This window comes from Heterodontus francisci, chromosome 24 (genome assembly GCF_036365525.1).
Source record: "Heterodontus francisci isolate sHetFra1 chromosome 24, sHetFra1.hap1, whole genome shotgun sequence".
NCBI classification, from domain to species: Eukaryota; Metazoa; Chordata; class Chondrichthyes; order Heterodontiformes; family Heterodontidae; genus Heterodontus; species Heterodontus francisci.
In genome coordinates, this window is record NC_090394.1 from 39,210,527 (window position 1) to 39,237,309 (window position 26,783).

General features: G+C 52.6%; 1 protein-coding gene across 1 annotated transcript in view; it reads left to right on the forward strand.

Moving 5' to 3' along the window:
• LOC137383322 (sodium/myo-inositol cotransporter 2-like) overlaps positions 1 to 26,783 on the forward strand; it is a 132,297-nt gene that overhangs the window by 9,003 nt on the left and 96,511 nt on the right. The window contains exons 2-3 of the mRNA XM_068055994.1: positions 255 to 326; positions 408 to 512. Of these exons, the coding sequence (XP_067912095.1) occupies positions 255 to 326; positions 408 to 512 (177 nt within the window). The remainder of the gene's footprint in view (positions 1 to 254; positions 327 to 407; positions 513 to 26,783) is intronic.

A 26,783-nucleotide genomic window follows, 5' to 3' on the forward strand; every position in this document is an offset into this window, starting at 1 on the left:
TAATATCTCATCTGAAAGACGGCACTAGTGTAATCAATTAATGGGAATAGTAGATTGTCACTCGTGGGTTATTTAGTCATTCTACAAATTAAGTATTTTTTGGGGTTCTGCAACCTCTACCTTTACTCTCATCCTGTCCTCTGTGTACAAGATATTACTATAACAGAAACAGCACAGATATGTAACATTGCACTGCCTAGAATAAAGTTGCCTTAGATTAAGAATGATGCATTGTTTCTGATTTTCTCTGTTAGGCTATGTACAGGACAAAGAGGAGCACTGTCAAAGGTTATTTTTTAGCAGGAAGGAGCATGACTTGGTGGCCAGTGAGTATTTTGGCTCGTGACTTCATTGGATGACCAGCATTTGACACTGTCTGGTCTGAGACTTCTATCTCTTTTGCATAGATTGGAGCATCGCTGTTTGCCAGCAATGTGGGAAGTGGCCATTTCATCGGATTGGCTGGGAGTGGAGCATCCACTGGAATTGCTGTTAGTGTGTACGAGTGGAGTGTAAGTTATTCACACATTTACATTTTTATTTGTAATGTTACGACCAGGTGAAGAAGGGGTCTAGGGATCCCCTCTCAGCCTTTTCCTGGTTTGGCCGTAACAGGGATTAACTTTTAAAATACGGTGTTTTTAGCTTCCCCTCAGTGAGTCCTTGATCACTGCTCTCTAATTGTAAATGCAAAGAAATCGCCCAGACAGGTTTTCTCAGATTTAAACAGGAAAGGTGTAAGTTTATTTACCTTAAAACTCTAACTTAGTTAAAACTACTAAAATTACGCGACGTGACCACGCGAGCATGCATACACGATAAATACACATGTAAATAGAGACAGAGGAGGAGAAAGAAGGGGAAAGGTTTGAAGTAATAGCTGGAGTTCAGATACTGGTTTTGGGTTGGATGTAAAGTCTTTGATTGAAGTTAAGTCTTGCAGTTCTCGTTGGGGCGCATTGCACTAGAGTCATAGAGTCGTACAGCATAGAAACAGGCCCTTTGGCCCACCGCGTCCATGCCGACCATAATGCCTATCTATACTAATCCCACCTGTCTGCATTAATTCCATATCCCTCTATACCTTGCTCATTCAAGTACCTGTCCAGATGCCTCTTAAATGTCGCTACTGTTCCTGCCTCCGCCACCTCCTCTGGCAGCTCATTTCAGATACCCACTATTCTTTATGAGAAAAATTTACCCCTTTGATCCCCTTCAAACCTCCTCCCTCTCACCTTAAATCTATGCCCTCTCGTTTTAGCCACCCCTACTATGGGAAACAGACTCTGGCTATCTCCCCTATCTATGCCTCTCAAAATTTTACATAACTCTATCATGTCCCCTCTCAGCCTCCTTCGCTCCAGGGAAAACAGACCCAGCCTATCCAATCTCTCTTTATAACTCAAGCTCTCCAAACCAGGCAACATCCTTGTGAATCTTTTCTGCACCCTCTGTAGCTTAATCACATCTTTCCTGTAGTGCGGCGACCAGAACTGCACACAGTACTCCAAATGCGGCCTAACCAATGTTATGTACAACTGTAACATGACGTCCCAACTCTTGTACCCAATGCCTCGGCCAATGAAGGCAAGCATGCCATACACCTTCTTCACCACCCTGTCTACCTGTGTTACTTTCAGGGAACTATGTACTTGCACCCCAAGGTCTCTCTGCTCAAGAACACTCCCCAGGGCCCTGCCATTCACTGTATATGTCCTGCCCTGGTTTAACTTCCCAAAATGCATTACTTCCCACTTGTCTGCATTAAATTCCATTTGCCACTCCCTTGCCCACTTTCCCAGTTGATCTATATCCTGTTGTAACATTAGACAACCTTATTCACTGTCCACTATACCACCAATTTTGGTGTCATCTGCAAACTTACTAATCATGCCCCTTACATTCACATCCAAGTCATTAATATATATGACAAACAACAGAGGGCCCAACACCAATCCCCATGGCACACCACTGGTCACCGGCTTCCAATCTGAAAAACAACCCTCCACTACCACCCTCTGCCTCCTATCACCAAGCCAATTTTGTATCCAATTTGCTAGCTCACCCTGGATCCCATGTGTTCGAACCTTCTGGACAGCCTACCATGCGGGACCTTGTCAAAGGCCTTGCTAAAGTCCATGTAGACAACGTCCATCACCCTGCCCTTGTCAATCCTCTTGGTCACCTCCTTGAAAAACTCAATCAAATTTGTGAGACATGATTTCCCATGCACAAAGCCATGCTGACTATCCCTAATCAGACATTGCCTTTCCAGATGCATATAAATCCTGTCTCTCAGAATCCCTTCCAATAACTTTCCCACCATTAATGTAAGGCTCACCAGCCTGTAGTTCCTTGGCTTATCCCTGCTTCCCTTCTTAAATAAAGGCACAACATTAGCTATCCTCCAACCTTCTGGTACCTCACCTGTGGCTAACGATGATACAAAAATCTCTGCCAGGGCCCCAGCAATCTCCTCCCTTGCTTCCCATAGCATCCAAGAATACACCTGGTCAGGCCCTGGGGATTTATCCACCTTAATGTGCTTCAAAACCTCCAACATCTCCTCCTTAGTAATGTTTGATATGCTCCATGATATCGGTGTTCCTTCCCTTGAACTCACTAGCTTTCATGACTTTCTCCACGGTAAATACGGACAAGAAATATTGATTTAAGACCTCGCCCATTTCCCGTGGCTCCACACATAGATTGCCACACTGATCCTTAAGGGGACCTACTCTCTCCCTAGCTATCCTTTTACTCTTAATATACTTATAGAATCTTTTAGGATTCTCCTTTATCTTATCTGTCAGAGAAATCTCATGGCCCCTTTTCGCCCTCCTAATTTCCTTCTTAAGTGTTGTCCGACATCCCCTATACTCCTCGAGGGACTCGCTTGATCCCAGCTGCCTATACCTGACATATGCCTCCTTCTTTGTCCTGACCAGACCCTCAATATCCCTCGTAAACCAAGGTTCCCTAAACTTGCCAGCCTTGCCCTTCCATCTAACAGGAACATGCCGGCCCTGAACTCTTCCTATCTCACTTTTAAAAACCTCCCACTTGCCAGATGTCCCTTTACCTGTAAACATCCTCTCCCATTCAACTTTTGAGAGTTCCTGTCTGATGCCTTCGAAATTAGCCTTCCCCCAATTTAGGACTTCAACCTGAGGACCAGTCCTATCCTTTTCCATAACTATCTTGAAGCTAATAGAGTTATTGTCAAGTTGAGTTCGGCTGGTTTTGAATCATGAAAGCAATCTGCGTGTTGAAAGGAACCGGGGAAGTGACCGGGACCGTTAATTTTGAACAAGCTGAAGATGGACCTGTGACTGTAAAAGGAAGCATCACTGGATTGACTCCTGGAAAGCATGGGTTCCATGTTCATGCTTTTGGAGATAATACAAATGGCTGCATCAGTGCAGGACCTCACTGCAACCCTTTTGCAAAAAATCATGGTGGACCAGATGACCGAGAAAGACATGTTAGTGATCTAGGCAATGTGGAGGCTAATGGAAATGGTGTGGTCATCTTTGAAATTAGCAAAGTGCTCCCCCACTGACACATTAACCACCTGCCCATCCTCATTTCCTAAGAGGAGGTCGAGTGTAGCCCCTTCTCTAGTAGGGCCATCCACATACTGCTTCAGAAAACTATCCTGGACACACTTAACAAATTCTTCCCCATCTGATCCCTTAGCACTAAGGCAGTCCCAGTCAATATTAGGGAAGTTAAAATCACCTACTATTACAACCCTATAAATTCCTACACCTATCTGTGATTTCCCTACATATATGCTCCTCCACTTCCCTCTGACTATTGGGGGGCCTATAGTATAATCCCATCAAAGTGATCACCCCTTTCTTATTTCTAAGTTCTACCCATATTGGCTTCACTGGACATTCCCCCTGGGATATCCTCTCTAAGTACTGCCCTGATGTCCTCCCGAATCAATAGGGCAACTCCCCCTCCTCTCTTACCTCCACCTCTGTCACGCCGGAAGGATCAGTACCCCGGAACATTGAGCTGCCAGTCCTGCCCATCCCTCAACCACATTTCCGTAATAGCTATAATATCACAATCCCATGTACCGATCCATGCTCTGAGATCATCTGCCTTACCTGTAAGGCTTCTTGCATTAAAGTAAATGCAGTTTAGCCTACCAGACTTTCCACGCTCCCTGTCCTGCCCCTGCCCGGCCTGCCTACTGGACTTGCTTGCTTTAACCTTTACATTGGACTCAACTATCTCATCTGAGAGACTACTACTTTGGGTCCCACCCCCCTGCAAGACTAGTTTAAACCCTCCTGAGTAGTACTAGCAAACCTCCCCACAAGGATATTGATCCCCCTCCAGTTTAGGTGCAACCCGTCCTTCTTGTGCAGGTCACCTCTGCACCAGAAGAGAGCCCAATGATCCAAATAGCTGAAGCCCCCCTGCCTACACCAGCTCTTCAGCCACGCATTCATTTGCCTAATCCTCCTATTCCTATCCTCACTAGCACATGGTACAGGAAGTAATCCTGAGATTACAACCCTAGAGGTCCTGCTTTTTAACCTTCTGCCTAACTCCCTATATACACTTTGCAGGACCTCATCTCTCTTCCTGCCTATGTCATTAGTACCAATATGGACCACGACCTCTGGCTGCTCACCCTCCCCTTTCAGAATGTCCTGCAGCCGCTCCGAGACATCCTTTCAAACTTGTTTCACTGGTCTTCTGTCTTGAGGCCTAGTTACTTCCATGGGTGCCTTGAACTTTGCGTGTGAGAGAGAGAGAGAGAGAGAGAGATGCACTCTTCTTGAAGTTCAGTTGCAGTCTCTTCCTAAACTGTTCTGCGTCAGGCACAACTCAAAAAATCCCAGGTTGGCCAGCAGGTTAGTCATATGACTAGTTTCTTGTTTCAAGCAGCCTTGCCTGTGGGATTTGTGGATTCCTTCAAGCTTACTAGACACTCTCAGTGGGGTGGATTGCTGGTTCAATGACTCTCAATGTCTCTTGATAATCACTATTGACAAAACCCATCCAGCTAATTGAATCAGGGAGTACTCCCATTGTCTTCTTCATTCAACTGTCTTTTAGAATGCAAATGTGCAGCCATGTTTTCAGCCACTGTTGTGTTTTTTTTAAACAAGTTATTTCAAGTCCAGTAACAGTTCAAAAATAATGTTCCGTATGACAAAATTAATATGTTTCATTTTGACAGGTGTGGTTTCCGTCACAGTAAAACCCTTCAAACCAAAGCGAAGCATCCAGTCATAGGAACAGGAGTCGGCCATTCAATCCCTTGAGCCTGTTCTGCCATTTAATTACATCATGGTTGATCTGTATTTTAACTCCAACCACCTGCCTTGACGCCATATCCTGATATATCCTTCGCTGGAAAAATCTATCCATACTAAAATTATGAATTGAGATAGCACCTATTGCTTCATATGCAAGAGAATTCCACACTTCTACAACCCATTGCATGAAGAAGTATTTTCGAACTTCTCTCCTGAATGGCCTGGTTCTGATTTTAAGGGTTATGTCCCCTTGTCCTAGAGTCTCACACCAGGAGAAAAGGTTTCTCTCTATCTACCCTATCAATTACTTGCAAGGTCCTAAAAACCTTCATCAAATCCCCCTTAACCTTCTATATTCCAGGGAATACAAGCCTAGTTTATGTAATCTTTCTTCAAAATCTAACCCTTGGAGCCTTGGTAACCTTCTGGTGCACACGCACAGCACACCTTCCAAGGCCAATATATCCTTTCTAAGGTGCAGTGTCCAGAACTGTACATAGTATGCCAGATGTGCTCTCATCAGGGCTTTGTATAGCTGTCACAAATCTTTCTTTACATTATATTCTAGCCCTCTAGTTATAAAGGATAACATTCCATTAGCTTTTTGATTTTTTGTACCCTGACTGCTGCATTTTATTGATTTGTGTATCTGCACCCCAAAACTCTTTATACCTCTGATGTTTCGAGCTTTTTGTCTTGAAATAATATTCAAATCTATACTTTATTGGTTCAAAACGGATGACTTCACACTTGGTGAGATGGTGAAATCCATCCGCCTCAATTTTGCCCACTCACCGGGCTGGATTTTGTATTCGGCTTGAAGGCAGGTTTCATGGCGGGGGGTTGCCGAAAAATTGGAGCAGAATCATCCGCTGCAGAACCCAACATCCGAATGACAGGTTCTGATTTTCTCGGAGGCAGCAAACTTCCGTGGCAGTATCTCCGCTGCTCTGCGACAGGACCGTACTTTAAATATGTTAATTACTGTTTTGCATGAATTGGAATGCAATTCGCTGTGATCCTACCATCCATTTATAACCTTCTGCTTGAGGTGCAGTACTCAAATGCCTTCACCTTCCCGTCCTTGAAATGTTGACTCCACCGAGGCAAGAGTCCTCGCTGCCTGCAAAGGTTAGGTAAGTTACGCCTTGCTGTCCTGCTGAATTTGTTTCAACATCGGACACTGCCACTAAGGTTAATCTGCAGTTGTGAGGGGAGGTTGGAACTCTGCAAATGGATATTGTTGTGGGGGGAAGCAGGGAACTCTGCAAATAAATACACTTTTTGGAGGAGGGTGGATGCAGAACTGGGAAACTGTATAGGCTGCTTTTGTTGGTGGTCCAGTGCAGGCAACTCAAATGGTATTCGGATGGCCATTGTGAGGACTACATTAGGCCATACCATAGAGCTCATGCCAGAATACTGCTGAAGCAAGAATTAAGATAGGTGTACTTGACCTTTTGAAGAAATCCGAAGTTACCAGGCACATAGAGATGGGTATGATCCATCCTGTTTTTCTGATTCCCTTGCTGTGATGAGGCATCTCCACCAGAGGTGGGACCAAGAGGCAGGTGTGGGTCAAGAGGAATTTCCCAGATGTGAGCAGCAGCAGCCATCAAGGTGCAGAGGAGCCCAGAGACGCCAGCGAGTCTTTAGGATTTGGATGACATATGCAGCTATCAGAGCACCAGTGCCAGAGACGACTGCGGATGACCAGGGAGGCCTTCACACACCTTTGTGCATTGCTGAATGATGATTTGCAACGAATGGGTTTTGGTGGTCACCCTATGCCTGTGGCCCTCAAAATTACTGTGGCCCTAAACATTTACGCCTCTGGATCACTCCAGGGATGTACTGGCGACATGTGTGGGGTCTCTCAATTCGCAGTGCACCACTGTGTCAAGGATGTGACCGATGCTCTGTTCTTAAGGGCCAGCGATTATGTCCACTACAGGACTGACCATGAGAGGGCCATTGGATTTGAGGCCATTGTGGGACTCCCACAGGTGCAAGGTGTCACCAACTGCACACATGTGGCCATCAAGGCTCCCATAGACCAACCAGCTGCCTACAAAATCAGAAAGCGGTTTCATTCCATCAACGTCCAACTAGTGTGTGACCACAGAAAGCACTTCCTACGAGTGTGTGCCCGCTTCCCGGGCAGTTGCCATGACACATACATACTGTGCCAGTCCCAGATGCCACTGCTTTTCACTCTCCCTGCTCACCTTCAAGCGTGGATTCTTGGGGGTAAGGGCTAGCCCTTGATGACATGGCTTTTGATGCCTGTAAGGAACCCCAGCAATGATGCTGAAGAGTGTTACAATGCCTGTCACGGCTCTACCCAAGCGACCATCGAGCAGGCCATTGGCATACTAAAGATGCGCTTCCTCTGCCTCGAGAGATTAGGGTTGGGCGCATCGTTGTAGTCTGCTGCGTTCTTCACAACATTGCAGTACAGAGGGGCGAGGCCTTGGAAGATGAAGGAGTACAGGAACATGACACATCCGCTGACAATGACGACACAGAGGGCACACAGGACAAGCAAGCATGGGAAATCAGACAGCAGTGATGGAGAGCCGACATAGCGAGCAGCGAGCAAGGGAAGCAAGGCGGGGACTGATAATTGGGTGCTTCCAGAATCCGTGAACTTCAATCAATATGTTTGCTAACAAAACTCACCATCTTGCACGTAGTCTCGAGTCCTCTGCCTCCGCAACATCCGTCTCTCCAGCATGATTGGCAACAACAAACTGAGACATGTGACATTATTCGTGCAATTACACATTATGCATTTGGCATGGTAATGATGTCAGTGCTCACATTGGCAGTACTGTAAGGTTTATGGGTAATTGACAGACACATAACCATTCCATGGTGTAATGTGGTTTTCAGATAATAAAGGCTGATTGCTAGGAAAACACATTTAATTAAAGTACACATGGAAAATAGTGTTGAGGTAGAAGATCAGCCATGGTCTAGTTGAATGGCAGAGCCGGCTCGTAAGGCGAATGGCTTATTCCTGCTCCTATTTCCTGTGTTCCTATGACAAATCTTTCTCACCCATGAATACCCATATGTATTAAGGTGTTTTTTTAATATGCACTAGCAGCTGGACTGGAGGCAGGCTGCTGATCAGGATCCCCTTGGCATGGGATGATTTTGGCAGTTGTCCTCTGGGTGTCTGAGGACTGGTGGGCCCCGGCCGCCTGAAGCCTCCTGCACCAGTGCATGGCTGTCCTCAGGCATCACGGCTGTTGGAGCTGGACTCATTAGCGATGGGGTTGAGGAGCCGGTGTCCACACTTGAATCACCCTGAGGGGAGACCCCAGATGTGGAGCGCATCCTCTCCTCCTCCCTCTCAAGGCTCGTTGGAACCTGGCTGCTCTCCGGAGAAGGATCAGGAGCAGGAACTCTCTCCATGCTCCTGATCCTTCTCTCATCCTACCACTGCTGAATTGAAGCCTGGCCAAGGCAAGGGTTTGTAGGTCATGGCACATCTGTGGAATGAGGGTCACCAACTTCTCCATGGATGAAGCCATGCACTCACATGCCTGGGACACGGCAGTAGTCATGGCATGGATGGACTCCTCCATCATCTGCTCATGGTTGTGTATGGCCTCTGTCAGATGCTACCTTACCTCTCCCTGCAAGTCCAGTATGCCCTCTGCTGTCAATACCAGAGGTTCATCATCAGTCTGGGCTCAGCATAGGCCTGGACACTCAGAGTTCTCCAACTGTCAGAGGCCTTAGCTGTCTCAGCCTTAGCCAGCTGCTCAGGCGTGTGTGTGATGCTCACACCAGCTTGTGACCCTGAATATAATGCCGATTGGATACCCACTGAGGTGGGAGTATCTGAGCTGCTGGAAGGTGCAGGAGAGTCATGGGATGATGCATCCTCTAAGTGCAGCTCAATTTCAGAGGTTGTCGTCGTTCCCTCGGTGTCCGCAAGCATTTGTGAGCGCCACCCTGCAAGATACAATGTGAAGAACAGACATTTAGGTGTAATGGTACACATGTCACAATGATGACAGCATAGTGTTTGCATATGAAATATAATTTTGATTCATTCTGTGTTTGGTAATAATCACTGTTTTCAAATAGGACCCCGAGCTTGGCATCCAATATGGCACGTGCTGCTTGGCTCCCAGCTAACTGAGCGCCTCCTCTTCAGTGTACAACAGAGGCCGCGGGTTGGGTACCCCGCCATCGGTCCTGGACGCCTCCCTGCTGTTGTGGGCCCTTTTCTCCTGAAAGATCAAGGATGCCTTCACTGTTAAGTTCCAAATGTCTCTCCAGAATCTCAATGCTAACATGGGCGTCTATTCTGCACCGGGGGGATGCTGCTGCTCTCATGATGACTTTAACTGTCATGGGGCTAAACTGGGCTAAGATAGAAACAAGAGAGACTGGTCTCACTTATGCAGTCAGTAGTCAGCTATCATTACGACATGACCCTGCTATCATTAGAATGGCAGTGTCAACTGTGTGCCTTTAAGCTTCTGGGCAAGCAGATTGCAGCAAGCTATGTGGAACTGCGCAACTTACACTGGCTAAGCATAGGAGATCATTGACCCTCTTCCTGTACCGGACCCAGTTACGACAGGTGATCACACAGCTGTTAACCTCCTCTGTGATCTCCATCCAGGTTATTTGGTCAGGCGGGAAGACCTCTTCTTGACATCACTGGGGAAGAGGATCTGCCACCTTTCCCTTGCAGCCTGGAGAATCAGCAGGGAGGCATCACTGAAATGTGGGGCCACCCTTGCTCTTACGTCGGCCATGTTGTTAATGGCACCCAGGGGGATGTTTACTGAGATGCAAAATGAATCCAAAACGAAGAAGTGTTGCTGAAACGGTCTTCTCTTGAATGCAAGGTGAGTAAATGCAGGGCTGGCAGCCTTTTAAAGATGGCAGTAGCACCTGATCGAACATCAGGTGACACCGTTAATGGTGTCGCCAATGCCGCTGCCGCCACGTGATTGGGAGGGACAGCCTCAAAAGTCACATGCGGGACGGCTGACATTTTGCGCACCTGCTGCTGCTCCTGGCGGCGCGACTATAAAGTCCAGCTCACTTATTCTAACAATGTCTCTTTGTAATTTTGTGCTCTTGTCTACACTTATTACTAAACCACCACTCTTTGTGTGTCATTGGCAAACTTGGATATATCGCTCTCTATTTTGTTATCTAAGTCATTAATTAATATAGTGACTAGCTGAGGCTCCAGCACAGATCCCTGTACAATAACACTAGTCACTTCCTTACAATTTGAGTACATATCCATTATCCCATCTCTGTCTTCCGCTGCCTAACTAATCTCTTAACCAGGTCAGTAATTTGCCTTCAGTTCCATTAAGTTTAATTTTAGCTATCAGTCTGTGAAGCCTTGCTAAAGTCATTCACTACTGTCAACACCATGTGGTGTCCTTTCCGATACAGTTCTTCTGCCCTTGTAAGGCAACAGTGAAGACAACGTTCTTTTTACATGGCTCTGGGTGGGTAGGGACTGTCTATATTGTGGTGTATAGGACATTACAACAGGTCTTATCCTGCCTGTTATTTTGGTTTGTTTGTATGTAAATTGCATGTTGCTCAATCACAAGGAATGCTGCTATGAAGTAACATTTTTATGACAATTGTGTAAAAGGGAACAATTGTATGGATGTAAAACATGGGGTGGGATCTTCCCAGAAGGAGCAAGTCCTGACGACGGGACTTTATGGGTGATGGGAATTTCCCCACGATATTGCAAGGAGGAGGCAATCAAGAGTCAGCAGGTGGGGAAGGCAGCCAATTAAGGAAGGTGGGCGGGTCTTCCACACTGCCAGCCCAATCAGAAGACTGGCCGCTCTGCAGTCTTGACAGCACCACCGACAGAGGTGGCCAATGCTGAGGCCACGAGGGAAACACAAGGACGCCTTCATTTTGAGGCGCCGTTGCAGGGGTGGCAGGGAGGGAAACCCCCCTAGCAGCGGTGTCGAGGCTGTGGGGGTGGCCTTTGTGCTGGCAGCCCCCTCCTTGGATCATGGAGTTTTCTGCTCTGATGGCCCCCACCATGAAGCCGCAGAGAGGCCGCCTCTTTGCAGGGACAGCACCATCATTTACAAAATGCCAGCAGCCGAGGAAAATAACCCTTAATTGGGTCTTTAATTGTCTAAATTGGCCCCCGCCTTCGGTTGGTGGGCAGCCGAACTGCCGCCATTCCCATTGCTTGGAAACTTCCCCAGTGGTGGGACGTCATTGAGCAGCTATCCCAACAAGGGTCCCTGGCATTTTACCAGCCCCTTCACCTCCTATCCCACCACTGGGGCGCTGATAAAGTTTGGCCTATGGTACTAAGCAAAAGTACTTAATGGCAAATATTTCTGTAGCTAACCTATTTCCATTTTCAGATGGATTTCCAGTGCTAAAGCAACAGCTGGAGTACATTGACTGTTGTGCTTCCTGAAGTTGCACAGGGTTAATTCTACCTGATTTTTGTGAGGTCAGCCTCAAGTCTGCTGGCAGGATGGGTGTGGGGAATATGATGTAACTGGAGCTCTTTAAACATTGCATCTGCTAATTAATGTGGCTGTTTAACTCTTGCTGCACGCAATGAATCATTTTGTTGTTGGTTCCTGGAAAAATACCATTCTGATTAGATTTAAGTAACGTGAGTGTTCACACCACAGTGCCAACCAATGAGTTGGAGGCAGCAGAACTTGTAGCAGGACTTACAGCAATTTATTTCACAGCAAACAAAGTCCATTTCCTCAGCAAACAGCAAATACAGTCTATTTAAACAGTGCATTATGGCAAACAGTCCATGTACTCAGCAAACCAAATATACTGAAAAAGAGTAAATATGAACAACAGCAAACCAAACTCTTGGCCGAAACCACAACAAAGTCCCTGGCTAAAAGCAAGATTATCTTTCCAGCAAGATGCACTGAGCAGAGGATAGTTATATAATAGAAATTATATGCATAAAATCAATCTTAGTAACTTAAAGCAGAGAAGTCTCCAGGTGTGATTAATGGGGGTATTACCCAATCATCTCCACTTTGGCTGTGAATAGTGGCATCACCATATGTAGCCTCAAGTAATTCACACCAGCAAAATAAATATACACATTCCATCTCTTTATATTTGTCTTTCTGAAATGACTGCATTGATAACAATTAATTTTTATACTCGACCTATACTGCCCTATGCCAGACCTTCTCTTTTGATCTTTTTCCATCCTCTCCAATTTGACCTACTTAAAACCTATTAGATTTCTAACTTTTTCCAGTTCTGATGAAGGGTCATCGATCTGAAATGTTAACTCTTTTCATCTCTCCACAGGGACTGGCAGACGTGCTGAGTATTTCCAGCATATTCTGTTTTTATTTCCGATTTCCAGCAACTGCAGTATTTTGTTTTTGTATGATACTAAAAATTTAGTCAGCGATTTTTAAATCACCTGGAAAGTGGTTGGAGGGGGTGGGCTTGCAGTCAAATTCCCACTCAGTGGACAGTCTTGTATGTCATGCACACACTTCCAGAAATTATCATTCAAAACATCATTTGCCTGAGATAAGAATCTCAAAAATCTCTGATGTCAGGGTGGAGGGTCACTGTTCCGATGAAGGGTCACTGACCCGAAACGTTGACTCTGCTTCTCTTTCCACAGATGCTGCCAGACCTGCTGAGTGATTCCAGCATTTCTTGTTTTTATTTCAGATTTCCAGCATCCGCAGTATTTTGCTTTTATTATATTGGATGGTCACTGTTGCTGTTCAGAATGGAAAGTCACACTCTTTGGTGGGGGTTAGGAAGGGTAGAAAGTGCTGGGAAGAATAACTGTCTCTGATGGGAGGAGGGAACTGTCTCTGATGGGGGGAATGTAACTGGCTCTGATGGGGGGAGGGTAACTGTCTCTGATGGGGGGAGGGTAACTGGCTCTGATGGGGGGAATGTAACTGGCTCTGATGGGGGGAGGGTAACTGTCTCTGGTGGGGGGGAGGGAACTGTGGTGGGGGGAGGGTAACTGGCTCTGATGGGGAGAGGGTAACTTCTCTGGTGGGGGAGGGTAACTGTCTCTGGTGTGGGGGAGGGCAACTGTCTCTGATTGGGGGAGAGAACAGTCTCTGATGGGGGGAGGGTAACTGTCTCTGATGCGGGAGGGTAACTGGCTCTGATTGGGGGAGGGTAGCTGGCTCTGATGGGGGAAGGGTAACTGTCTCTGATTGGGGCAGGGTAACTGTCTCTGATTGGGGGAGGGTAACTGGCTCGGATGGGGGAAGGGTAACTGTCTCTGATTGGGGGAGGGTAACTGTCTCTGATTGGGGGAGGGTAACTGGCTCGGATGGGGGAAGGGTAACTGTCTCTGATTGGGGGAGGGTAACTGTCATGATTGGGGGAGGGCAACTGGCTCTGTTGCGGGAGGGTAACTGGCTCTGATGGGGAAAGGGTAACTGTCTCTGATTGGGGGAGGGTAACTGGCTCGGATGGGGGAAGGGTAACTGTCTGATTGGGGGAGGGTAACTGTCATGATTGGGGGAAGGGTAACTGTCTCTGATTGGGGGAGTGTAACTGTCTGACGGGGGAGGGTAACTGGCTCTGATGGGGGAGGGTAACTGGCTCTGATGGGGGAGGGTAACTGTCTCTGGTGGGGGGGAGGGAACTGTGGTGGGGGGAGGGTAACTGGCTCTGATGGGGGGAGGGTAACTGTCTCTGGTGGGGGGAGGGTAACTGTCGCTGATGGGGGAGGGTAACTGTCTCTGGTGTGGGGGAGGGCAACTGTCTCTGATTGGGGGAGTGTAACTGTCTGACGGGGGAGGGTAACTGGCTCTGGTGGGGGGTGGGTAACTGTCTCTGGTGGGGGAGGGAACTGTCTCTGATTGGGAGAGGGTAACTGGCTCTGATGGGGGGAGGGTAACTGTCTCTGATGGGGAGAGGGTAACTTCTCTGGTGGGGGGAGGGTAACTGTCTCTGATGGGGGAGGGAACTGTCTCTGATTGGGGGAGGGTAACTGTCTCTGATTGGGGGCGGGTAACTGTCTCTGATGGGGGGAGGGTAACTGTCTATGATGGGGGAGGGTAACGTCTCTGGAGGGGGGAGGGTAACTGTCTCTGGTGAGGGGAGGGTAACTGTCTCTGATGGGGGGAGGGTAACTGTCTCTGGTGAGGGGAGGGTAACTGTCTCTGATGGGGGGAGGATAACTGTCTATGACGGGGGAGGGTAACGTCTCTGGAGGGGGTGGTAACTGTCTCTGATGGGGGGAGGGTAACTGTCTCTGGTGGGGGGAGGGTAACTGTCTCTGGTGGGGGGAGGGAAGCTGTCTGATGGGGGGAGGGTAACTGGGTCTGATGGGGGGAGGGTAACTGTCTCTGGTGGGGGAAGGGTAACTGGCTATGGTGGGGGGAGGGAAGCTGTCTGATGGGGGGAGAGAAACTGGCTCTGATGGGGGGAGGGTAACTGTCTATGATGGGGGAGGGTAACGTCTCTGGAGGGGGTGGGTAACTGTCTCTGATGGGGGGAATGTAACTGTCTCTGATGGGGGGAGGGTAACTGTCTCTGACGGGGGAGGGTAACTGGCTCTGGTGGGGGGAGGGTAACTGTCTCTGATGGGGGGAGGGTAACTGCCTCTGGTGGGGGGAGGGTAACTGTGTCTGTTCGGGGGAATGTATGGCTCTGATGGGGGGAGGGTAACTGTCTCTGATGGGGGGAATGTAACTGGCTCTGATGGGGGGAGGGTAACTGTCTCTGATGGGGGGAATGTAACCGGCTCTGTGGGGGGAGGGTAACTGTCTCTGCTGGGGGAATGTAACTGTCTCTGGTGGGGGGGTGATAACTGGCTCTGATGGGGGGAGGGTAAATGTCTCTGGTGGGGGGAGGGTAACTGTCTCTGATGGGGGGAGGGTAACTGTCTGGTGGGGCGAGGGTAATGGCTCTGGTGGGGAGAGTGTAACTGTCTCTGATGGGGGGAGGGTAACTGCCTCTGGTGGGGGGAGGGTAACTGTGTCTGTTGGGGGGAATGTATGGCTCTGCTGGGGGGAGGGTAACTGTCTCTGATGGGGGGAATGTAACTGGCTCTGATGGGGGGAGGGTAACTGTCTCTGATTGGGGGAGGGCAACTGTCTCTGGTGGGGGGGTGGGTAACGTCTCTAGTGGGGGCAGGAGAATATCTGGTGGGGGGAGCGTAACTGTCTCTGATAGGGGAGGGTAACTGTCTCTGGTGGAGGGGAGGGAACTGTCTCTGGTGGGGGTAGGGTAACTGTCTCTGATTGGGGGAGGGCAACTGTCTCTGGTGGGGGGGTGGGTAACGTCTCTAGTGGGGGCAGGAGAATATCTGGTGGGGGGAGCGTAACTGTCTCTGATAGGGGAGGGTAACTGTCTCTGGTGGAGGGGAGGGAACTGTCTCTGGTGGGGGTAGGGTAACTGTCTCTGATTGGGGGAGGGCAACTGTCTCTGGTGGGGGGGTGGGTAACGTCTCTAGTGGGGGCAGGAGAATATCTGGTGGGGGGAGCGTAACTGTCTCTGATAGGGGAGGGTAACTGTCTCTGGTGGAGGGGAGGGAACTGTCTCTGGTGGGGGGAGGGTAACTGTCTCTGATTGGGGGAGGGCAACTGTCTCTGGTGGGGGGAGGGTAACTGTCTCTGATAGGGGAGGGTAACTGTCTCTGGTGGGGGGGAGGGAACTGTCTGGTGGGGGGAGGGTAACTGGCTCTGATGGGGGAAGGGTAACTGTCTGATTGAGGGAGGGTAACTTTCTCTGATTGGGGGAGGGTAACAGTCTCTAGTGGGGGGAGGGAACTGTGGTGGGGGGAGGGTAACTGGCTCTGATGGGGGATGGTAACTGTCTCTGGTGGGGGGAGGGAACTGTGGTGGGGGGAGGGTAACTGGCTCTGATGGGGGGAGGGTAACTGTCTCTGGTGGGGGGGAGGGAACTGTCTCTGGTGGGGGGAGGGTAACTGTCTGATTGGGGGAGGGTAACTGTCTCTGATTGGGGGAGGGTAACAGTCTCTGGTTAGGGGGGGAGGGAACTGTGGTGCGGGGAGGGTAACTGGCTCTGATGAGGGGAGGGTAACTGTCTCTGGTGGGGGGAGGGTAACTGTCTCTGATTGGGGGAGGGTAACAGTCTCTGGTGGGGGGAGGGAACTGTGGAGGGGGAGGGTAACTGGCTCTGATGGGGGGAGGGTAACTGTCTCTGGTGGGGGGGAGGGAACTGTGGTGGGGGGAGGGTAACTGGCTCTGATGGGGGGAGGGTAACTGTCTCTGGTGGGGGGAGGGTAACTGTCTCTGATTGGGGGAGGGTAACTGTCTCTGGTGGGGGGGAGGGTAACTGGCTCTGATGGGGGGAGGGTAACTGGCTCTGATGTGGGGAGGGTAACTGTCTCTGGTGGGGGGGAGGGTAACTGGCTCTGATGTGGGGAGGGTAAATGTCTCTGGTGGGCGGGAAGGAACTGTGGTGGGGGGAGGGTAACTGGCTCTGATGGGGGGAGGGTAACTGTCTCTGGTGTGGGGGAGGGCAACTGTCTCTGATGGGGGGAGGGTAACTGGCTCTGATTGGGGGAGGGTAACTGTCTCTGATGGGGGGAGGGTAGCTGGCTCTGATGGGGGGTGGGTAACTGTCTCTGATTGGGGGAGGGTAACTGTCTCTGGTGGGGGGAGGGTAACTGTCTCTGATGGATGGAGGTTAACTGTCTCTGGTGGGGGGAGGGTAACTGTCTCTGATGGATGGAGGGTAATGTCTCTGGTGGGGGGTGCGTAGCTGTCTCTGCTGGGGGGAGGGTAACTGTCTCTGGTGGGGGGAGGGTAACTATCTCTGATGGGGAGCCGGTAACGTCTCTGGTGAGGGGAGGGTAACGTCTCTGGAGGGGGGAGGGTAACTGTCTCTGATGGATGGAGGGTGATGTCTCTGGTGGGGTGTGCGTAACTGTCTCTGATGGGGGGAGGGTAACTGTCTGGTGGGGGGAGGGTAACTGTCTCTGATGGGGAGAGGGTAACGTCTCTGGTGGGGGGAGGGTAACTGTCTGATGGGGGGAGGGTAATGTCTCTGATGGGTGGAGGGTAACTGTCTGATGGGGGGAGGGTAATGTCTCTGTTGGAAGGAGGGTAACTGTCTCTGATGGGGGGAGGTTAATTGTCTCTGGTGAGGGGAGGGTAACTGTCTCTGATGGATGGAGGGTAATGTCTCTGGTGGGGGGTGCGTAACTGTCTCTGCTGGGGGGAGGGTAACTGTCTCTGGTGGGGAGAGGGTAACGTCTCTGGTGAGGGGAGGGTAACTGTCTGATGGGGGGAGGATAATGTCTCTGATGGGTGGAGGGTAACTGTTTGATGGGGGGAGGGTAACTGTCTCTGATGGATGGAGGGTAACTGTCTCTGGTGTGGGGAGGGTAACTGTCTCTGATGGATGGAGGGTAATGTCTCTGGTGGGGGGAAGGTAACTGTCTCTGATGGATGGAGGTTAACTGTCTCTGGTGGGGGGAGGGTAACTGTCTCTGATGGATGGAGGGTAATGTCTCTGGTGGGGCGTGCGTAACTGTCTCTGCTGGGGGGAGGGTAACTGTCTCTGGTGGGGGGAGGGTAACTGTCTCTGATGGGGAGCCGGAAACGTCTCTGGTGAGGGGAGGGTAACGTCTCTGGTGGGGGGAGGGTAACTGTCTCTGATGGATGGAGGGTGATGTCTCTGGTGGGGGGTGCGTAACTGTCTCTGATGGGGGGAGGGTAACTGTCTCTGGTGGGGGGAGGGTAACTGTCTCTGATGGTGAGAGGGTAACGTCTCTGGTGGGGGGAGGGTAACTGTCTGATGGGGGGAGGGTAATGTCTCTGATGGGTGGAGGGTAACTGTCTGATGGGGTGAGGGTAATGTCTCTGTTGGAAGGAGGGTAACTGTCTCTGATGGGGGGAGGGTAACTGTCTCTGGTGCGGGGAGGGTAACTGTCTCTGATGGGGTGAGGGTAACTGTCTCCGATGGGGGGATGGTAACTGTCTCTGATGGATGGAGGGTGATGTCTCTGGTGGGGGGTGCGTAACTGTCTCTGATGGGGGGAGGGTAACTGTCTCTGGTGGGGGGAGGGTAACTGTCTCTGATGGGGAGAGGGTAACGTCTCTGGTGGGGGGAGGTTAACTGTCTGATGGGGGGAGGGTAATGTCTCTGATGGGTGGAGGGTAACTGTCTGATGGGGGGAGGGTAATGTCTCTGTTGGAAGGAGGGTAACTGTCTCTGATGGGGGTAGGTTAACTGTCTCTGGTGAGGGGAGGGTAACTGTCTCTGATGGATGGAGGGTAATGTCTCTGGTGGGGGGTGCGTAACTGTCTCTGCTGGGGGGAGGGTAACTGTCTCTGGTGGGGGGAGGGTAATGTCTCTGTTGGAAGGAGGGTAACTGTCTCTGATGGGGGGAGGTTAACTGTCTCTGGTGGGGGGAGGGTAACTGTCTCTGATGGATGGAGGGTAATGTCTCTGGTGGGGGGTGCGTAACTGTCTCTGCTGGGGGGAGGGTAACTGTCTCTGGTGGAGAGAGGGTAACGTCTCTGGTGAGGGGAGGGTAACTGTCTGATGGGGGGAGGGTAATGTCTCTGATGGGTGGAGGGTAACTGTCTGATGGGGGGAGGGTAATGTCTCTGGTGGAAGGAGGGTAACTGTCTCTGATGGGGGGGGGTAACTGTCTCTGGTGGGGGGAGGGTAACTGTCCCTGATGGGGGGAGGGTAACTGTCTCTGGTGGGGGGAGGGTAACTGTCTCTGGTGGGGGGAGGGTAACTGTCCCTGATGGGGGGAGGGTAACTGTCTCTGATGGATGGAGGGTAACTGTCCCTGGTGTGGGGAGGGTAACTGTATCTGATGGATGGAGGGTAATGTCTCTGGTGGGGGGAAGGTAACTGTCTCTGATGGATGGAGGTTAACTGTCTCTGGTGGGGGGAGGGTAACTGTCTCTGATGGATGGAGGGTAATGTCTCTGGTGGGGCGTGCGTAACTGTCTCTGCTGGGGGGAGGGTAACTGTCTCTGGTGGGGGGAGGTTAACTGTCTCTGATGGGGAGCCGGAAACGTCTCTGGTGAGGGGAGGGTAACGTCTCTGGTGGGGGGAGGGTAACTGTCTCTGATGGATGGAGGGTGATGTCTCTGGTGGGGGGGTGCGTAACTGTCTCTGATGGGGGGGGGGGTAACTGTCTCTGGTGGGGGGAGGGTAACTGTCTCTGATGGTGAGAGGGTAACGTCTCTGGTGGGGGGAGGGTAACTGTCTGATGGGGGGAGGGTAATGTCTCTGATGGGTGGAGGGTAACTGTCTGATGGGGGGAGGGTAATGTCTCTGTTGGAAGGAGGGTAACTGTCTCTGATGGGGGGAGGGTAACTGTCTCTGGTGCGGGGAGGGTAACTGTCTCTGATGGGGTGAGGGTAACTGTCTCTGATGGGGGGAGGGTAACTGTCTCTGGTGTGGGGAGGGTAACTGTCTCTGATGGAGAGAGGGTAACTGTCTGATGGGGGGAGGGTCGTCTCTGGTGGAAGGAGGGTAACTGTCTCTGATGTGGGGAGGGTAACTGTCTCTGGTGGGGGGAGGGTAACTGTCTCTGGTGTGGGGAGGGTAACTGTCTCTGATGGGGAGAGGGTAACTGTCTGATGGGGGGAGGGTAATGTCTCAGGTGGAAGGAAGGTAACTGTCTCTGGTGGGGCGTGCGTAACTGTCTCTGCTGGGGGGAGGGTAACTGTCTCTGGTGGGGGGAGGTTAACTGTCTCTGGTGAGGGGAGGGTAACTGTCTCTGATGGGGGCAGCGTAATGTCTCTGGTGGGGGGTGCGTAACTGTCTCTGCTGGGGGGAGGGTAACTGTCTCTGCTGGGGGGAATGTAACTGTCTCTGGTGGGGGGGTGATAACTGGCTCTGATGGGGGGAGGGTAAATGTCTCTGGTGGGGGGAGGGTAAATGTCTCTGGAGGGGGGAGAGTAACTGTCTCTGGTGGGGGGAGGGTAACTGTCTCTGGTGGGGGGAGGGTAACTGTCTGGTGGGGCGAGGGTAATGGCTCTGGTGGGGAGAGGGTAACTGTCTGATGGGGGGAGGGTAACTGCCTCTGGTGGGGGGAGGGTAACTGTCTCTGATGGGGGGAATGTAACTGGCTCTGATGGGGGGAGGGTAACTGTCTCTGATTGGGGGAGGGCAACTGTCTCTGGTGGGGGGGTGGGTAACGTCTCAAGTGGGGGCAGGATAATATCTGGTGGGGGGAGCGTAACTGTCTCTGATAGGGGAGGGTAACTGTCTCTGGTGGGGGGAGGGTAACTGTCTCTGATTGGGGGAGGGCAACTGTCTCTGGTGGGGGGAGGGTAACTGTCTCTGATAGGGGAGGGTAACTGTCTCTGGTGTGGGGGAGGGAACTGTCTGGTGGGGGGAGGGTAACTGGCTCTGATGGGGGAAGGGTAACTGTCTCTGATTGGGGGAGGGTAACTGTCTCTGGTGGGGGGGAGGGAACTGTGGTGGGGGGGAGGGTAACTGGCTCTGATGGGGGGAGGGTAACTGGCTCTGATGGGGGAGGGTAACTGTCTCTGGTGGGGGGGAGGGAACTGTGGTGGGGGGAGGGTAACTGGCTCTGATGGGGGGAGGGTAACTGTCTCTGGTGGGGGGGAGGGAACTGTCTCTGGTTGGGGGAGGGTAACTGTCTGATTGGGGGAGGGTAACAGTCTCTGGTGGGGGGGGGGAGGGTACTGTGGTGCGGGGAGGGTAACTGGCTCTGATGAGAAGGAGGGAACTGTCTCTGATTGGAGGAGGGTAACAGTCTGGTGGGGGGGAGGGAACTGTGGAGGGGGGAGGGTAACTGGCTCTGATGGGGGGAGGGTAACTGGCTCTGATGGGGGAGGGTAACTGTCTCTGGTGGGGGGGGAGGGAACTGTGGTGGGGGGAGGGTAACTGGCTCTGATGGGGGGAGGGTAACTGTCTCTGGTGGGGGGGAGGGAACTGTGGTGGGGGGAGGGTAACTGGTTCTGATGGGGGGTGGGTAACTGGCTCTTATGGGGGAGGGTATCTGTCTCTGGTGGGGGGAGGGAACTATGGTGGGGGGAGGGTAACTGGCTCTGATGGGGGGAGGGTAACTGTCTCTGATGGGGAGAGGGTAACTTCTCTGGTGGGAGAGGGTAACTGTCTCTGGTGTGGGGGAGGGCAACTGTCTCTGATGGGGGGAGGGTAACTGGCTCTGATTGGGGGAGGGTAACTGTCTCTGATGGGGGGAGGGTAGCTGGCTCTGATGGGGGGAGGGTAACTGTCTCTGATTGGGGGAGGGTAACTGGCTCGGATGGGGGAAGGGTAACTGTCTCTGATTGGGGCAGGGTAACTGTCTCTGGTGGTGGGAGGGTAACTGTCTCTGATGGATGGAGGTTAACTGTCTCTGGTGGGGGGAGGGTAACTGTCGCTGATGGATGGAGGGTAATGTCTCTGGTGGGGGGTGCGTAACTGTCTCTGATGGGGGGAGGGTAACTGTCTCTGATGGGGAGAGGGTAACTTCTCTGGTGGGGGGAGGGTAACTGTCTCTGATGGGGGAGGGAACTGTCTCTGATTGGGGGAGGGTAACTGTCTCTGATTGGAGGCGGGTAACTGTCTCTGGTGAGGGTAGGGTAACTGTCTCTGATGGGGGGAGGGTAACTGTCTATGACGGGGGAGGGTAACGTCTCTGATTGGGGGCGGGTAACTGTCTCTGGTGAGGGGAGGGTAACTGTCTCTGATGGGGGGAGGGTAACTGTCTATGATGGGGGAGGGTAACGTCTCTGGAGGGGGTGGGTAACTGTCTCTGATGGGGGGAGGGTAACTGTTTCTGATGGGGGGAGGGTAACTGTCTATGATGGGGGAGGGTAACTGTCTCTGGTGGGGGGAGGTTAACTGTCTCTGGTGAGGGGAGGGTAACTGTATCTGATGGGGGGAGGGTAACTGTCTCTGGTGAGGGGAGGGTAACTGTCTATGACGGGGGAGGGTAACGTCTCTGGAGGGGGTGGGTAACTGTCTCTGATGTGGGGAGGGTAACTGTCTCTGGTGGGGGGAGGGTAACTGGCTCTGGTGGGGGAGGGTAACGTCTCTGGAGGGGGTGGGTAACTGTCTCTGATGGGGGGAGGGTAACTGTCTCTGGTGGGGGGAGGGTAACTGGCTCTGGTGGGGGGAGGGAAGCTGTCTGATGGGGGGAGGGTCATGTCTCTGGTGGAAGGAGGGTAACTGTCTCTGATGGGGAGAGGGGAACTGTCTCTGATGGGGGGAGGGTAACTGTCTCTGGTGGGGGGAGGGTAACTGCCTCTGGTGGGGGGAGGGTAACTGTCTCTGACAGGGGGAGGGTAACTGTCTGATGGATGGAGGGTAACTGTCACTGATGGGGGGAGGGTAACTGTCTCTGATGGGGAGAGAGTAACTGTCTCTGATGGGGGGAGGGTAACTGTCTCTGATGGGGGGAGGGTAACTGTCTCTGGTGGGGGGAGGGTAACGGTCTGATGGGGGGAGGGTAATGTCTCTGATGGGTGGAGGGTAACTGTCTGATGGGGGGAGGGTAATGTCTCTGGTGGAAGGAGGGTAACTGTCTCTGATGTGGGGAGGGTAACTGTCTCTGGTGGGGGGAAGGTAACTGTCTCTGGTGTGGGGAGGGTAACTGTCTCTGATGGGGAGAGGGTAACTGTCTCTGATGGGGGGAGGGTCATGTCTCTGGTGGAAGGAGGGTAACTGTCTCTGATGGGGAGAGGGGAACTGTCTCTGATGGGGGGAGGGCAACTGTCTCTGGTGGGGGGAGGGTAACTGTCTCTGACAGGGGGAGGGTAACTGTCTCTGGTGGGGGGAGGATAACTGTCTCTGGTGGGGGGAGGGTAACTGTCTCTGGTGGGGGGAGGGTAACTGTCTCTGATGGGGAGAGGGTAACTGTCTCTGATAGGGGGAGGGTAACTGTCTCTGATGGGGGAGGGTAACTGTCTCTGGTGGGGGGGAGTGAACTGTGGTGGGGGGAGGGTAACATGGCTCTGATGGGGGGAGGGTAACTGTCTCTGGTGGGGGGAGTGAACTGTGGTGGGGGGAGGGTAACATGGCTCTGATGGGGGGAGGGTAACTGTCTCTGGTGGGGGGAGTGTAACAGTCTCTGGTGGGGAGAGGGTACCTGTCTCTGATGGGGGAGGGTAACTGTCTCTGGTGTGGGGGAGGGCAACTGTCTCTGATTGGGGGAGTGTAACTGTCTGACGGGGGAGGGTAACTGGGTCTGATGGGGGGTGGGTAACTGTCTCTGGTGGGGGGAGGGTAACTGTCTCTGATGGATGGAGGTTAACTGTCTCTGGTGGGGGGAGGGTAACTGTCGCTGATGGATGGAGGGTAATGTCTCTGGTGGGGGGTGCGTAACTGTCTCTGATGGGGGGAGGGTAACTGTCTCTGATGGGGAGAGGGTAACTTCTCTGGTGGGGGGAGGGTAACTGTCTCTGATGGGGGAGGGAACTGTCTCTGATTGGGGGAGGGTAACTGTCTCTGATTGGAGGCGGGTAACTGTCTCTGGTGAGGGTAGGGTAACTGTCTCTGATGGGGGGAGGGTAACTGTCTATGACGGGGGAGGGTAACGTCTCTGATTGGGGGCGGGTAACTGTCTCTGGTGAGGGGAGGGTAACTGTCTCTGATGGGGGGAGGGTAACTGTCTATGATGGGGGAGGGTAACGTCTCTGGAGGGGGTGGGTAACTGTCTCTGATGGGGGGAGGGTAACTGTTTCTGATGGGGGGAGGGTAACTGTCTATGATGGGGGAGGGTAACTGTCTCTGGTGGGGGGAGGTTAACTGTCTCTGGTGAGGGGAGGGTAACTGTATCTGATGGGGGGAGGGTAACTGTCTCTGGTGAGGGGAGGGTAACTGTCTATGACGGGGGAGGGTAACGTCTCTGGAGGGGGTGGGTAACTGTCTCTGATGTGGGGAGGGTAACTGTCTCTGGTGGGGGGAGGGTAACTGGCTCTGGTGGGGGAGGGTAACGTCTCTGGAGGGGGTGGGTAACTGTCTCTGATGGGGGGAGGGTAACTGTCTCTGGTGGGGGGAGGGTAACTGGCTCTGGTGGGGGGAGGGAAACTGTCTGATGGGGGGAGGGTCATGTCTCTGGTGGAAGGAGGGTAACTGTCTCTGATGGGGAGAGGGGAACTGTCTCTGATGGGGGGAGGGTAACTGTCTCTGGTGGGGGGAGGGTAACTGCCTCTGGTGGGGGGAGGGTAACTGTCTCTGACAGGGGGAGGGTAACTGTCTGATGGATGGAGGGTAACTGTCACTGATGGGGGGAGGGTAACTGTCTCTGATGGGGAGAGAGTAACTGTCTCTGATGGGGGGAGGGTAACTGTCTCTGATGGGGGGAGGGTAACTGTCTCTGGTGGGGGGAGGGTAACGGTCTGATGGGGGGAGGGTAATGTCTCTGATGGGTGGAGGGTAACTGTCTGATGGGGGGAGGGTAATGTCTCTGGTGGAAGGAGGGTAACTGTCTCTGATGTGGGGAGGGTAACTGTCTCTGGTGGGGGGAGGGTAACTGTCTCTGGTGTGGGGAGGGTAACTGTCTCTGATGGGGAGAGGGTAACTGTCTCTGATGGGGGGAGGGTAACTGTCTCTGATGGGGGGAGGGTCATGTCTCTGGTGGAAGGAGGGTAACTGTCTCTGATGGGGAGAGGGGAACTGTCTCTGATGGGGGGAGGGCAACTGTCTCTGGTGGGGGGAGGGTAACTGTCTCTGACAGGGGGAGGGTAACTGTCTCTGGTGGGGGGAGGATAACTGTCTCTGGTGGGGGGAGGGTAACTGTCTCTGGTGGGGGGAGGGTAACTGTCTCTGATGGGGAGAGGGTAACTGTCTCTGATAGGGGGAGGGTAACTGTCTCTGATGGGGGAGGGTAACTGTCTCTGGTGGGGGGGAGTGAACTGTGGTGGGGGGAGGGTAACATGGCTCTGATGGGGGGAGGGTAACTGTCTCTGGTGGGGGGAGTGAACTGTGGTGGGGGGAGGGTAACATGGCTCTGATGGGGGGAGGGTAACTGTCTCTGGTGGGGGGAGTGTAACAGTCTCTGGTGGGGAGAGGGTACCTGTCTCTGATGGGGGAGGGTAACTGTCTCTGGTGTGGGGGAGGGCAACTGTCTCTGATTGGGGGAGTGTAACTGTCTGACGGGGGAGGGTAACTGGGTCTGATGGGGGGTGGGTAACTGTCTCTGGTGGGGGGAGGGTAACTGTCTCTGGTGGGGGGAGTGTAACAGTCTCTGGTGGGGAGAGGGTACCTGTCTCTGATGGGGGAGGGTAACTGTCTCTGGTGTGGGGGAGGGTAACTGTCTCTGATGGGGGGAGGGTAACTGTCTCTGGTGGGGGGAGTGTAACAGTCTCTGGTGGGGAGAGGGTACCTGGCTCTGATGGGGGAGGGTAACTGTCTCTGGTGTGGGGGAGGGCAACTGATGCGGGAGTGTAACTGTCTGACGGGGGAGGGTAATGTCTCTGATGGGTGGAGGGTAACTGTCTGATGGGGGGAGGGTAATGTCTCTGGTGGAAGGAGGGTAACTGTCTCTGATGTGGGGAGGGTAACTGTCAATGGTGGGGGGAGGGTAACTGTCTCTGGTGTGGGGAGGGTAACTGTCTCTGATGAGGAGAGGGTAACTGTCTCTGATTGGGGGAGGGTCATGTCTCTGGTGGAAGGAGGGTAACTGTCTCTGATGGGGAGAGGGGAACTGTCTCTGATGGGGGGAGGGTAACTGTCTCTGATGGGGGAGGGTAACTGTCTCTGATGGATGGAGGATAACTGTCTCTGATGGGGGGAGGGTAACTGTCTCTGGTGGGGGGAGGGTAACTGTCTCTGATGGGGAGAGGGTAACTGTCTCTGATGGGGGGAGGGTAACTGTCTCTGGTGGGGGGGAGGGAACTGTGGTGGGGGGAGGGTAACATGGCTCTGATGGGGGGAGGGTAACTGTCTCTGGTGGGGGGAGTGTAACAGTCTCTGGTGGGGAGAGGGTACCTGTCTCTGATGGGGGAGGGTAACTGTCTCTGGTGTGGGGGAGGGCAACTGTCTCTGATTGGGGGAGTGTAACTGTCTGACGGGGGAGGGTAACTGGGTCTGATGGGGGGGAGGGTAACTGTCTCTGATGCGGGAGTGTAACTGTCTGACGGGGGAGGGTAACTGGCTCTGATGGGGGGTGGGTAACTGTCTCTGGTGGGGGGAGGGTAACTGTGGTGGGGGGGAGGGTAACTGGCTCTGATGGGGGGAGGGTAACTGGCTCTGATGGGGGAGGGTAACTGTCTCTGGTGGGGGGGAGGGAACTGTGGTGGGGGGAGGGTAACTGGCTCTGATGGGGGGAGGGTAACTGTCTCTGGTGGGGGGGAGGGAACTGTCTCTGGTTGGGGGAGGGTAACTGTCTGATTGGGGGAGGGTAACAGTCTCTGGTGGGGGGGGGGAGGGAACTGTGGTGCGGGGAGGGTAACTGGCTCTGATGAGGGGGAGGGAACTGTCTCTGATTGGAGGAGGGTAACAGTCTGGTGGGGGGGAGCGAACTGTGGAGGGGGGAGGGTAACTGGCTCTGATGGGGGGAGGGTAACTGGCTCT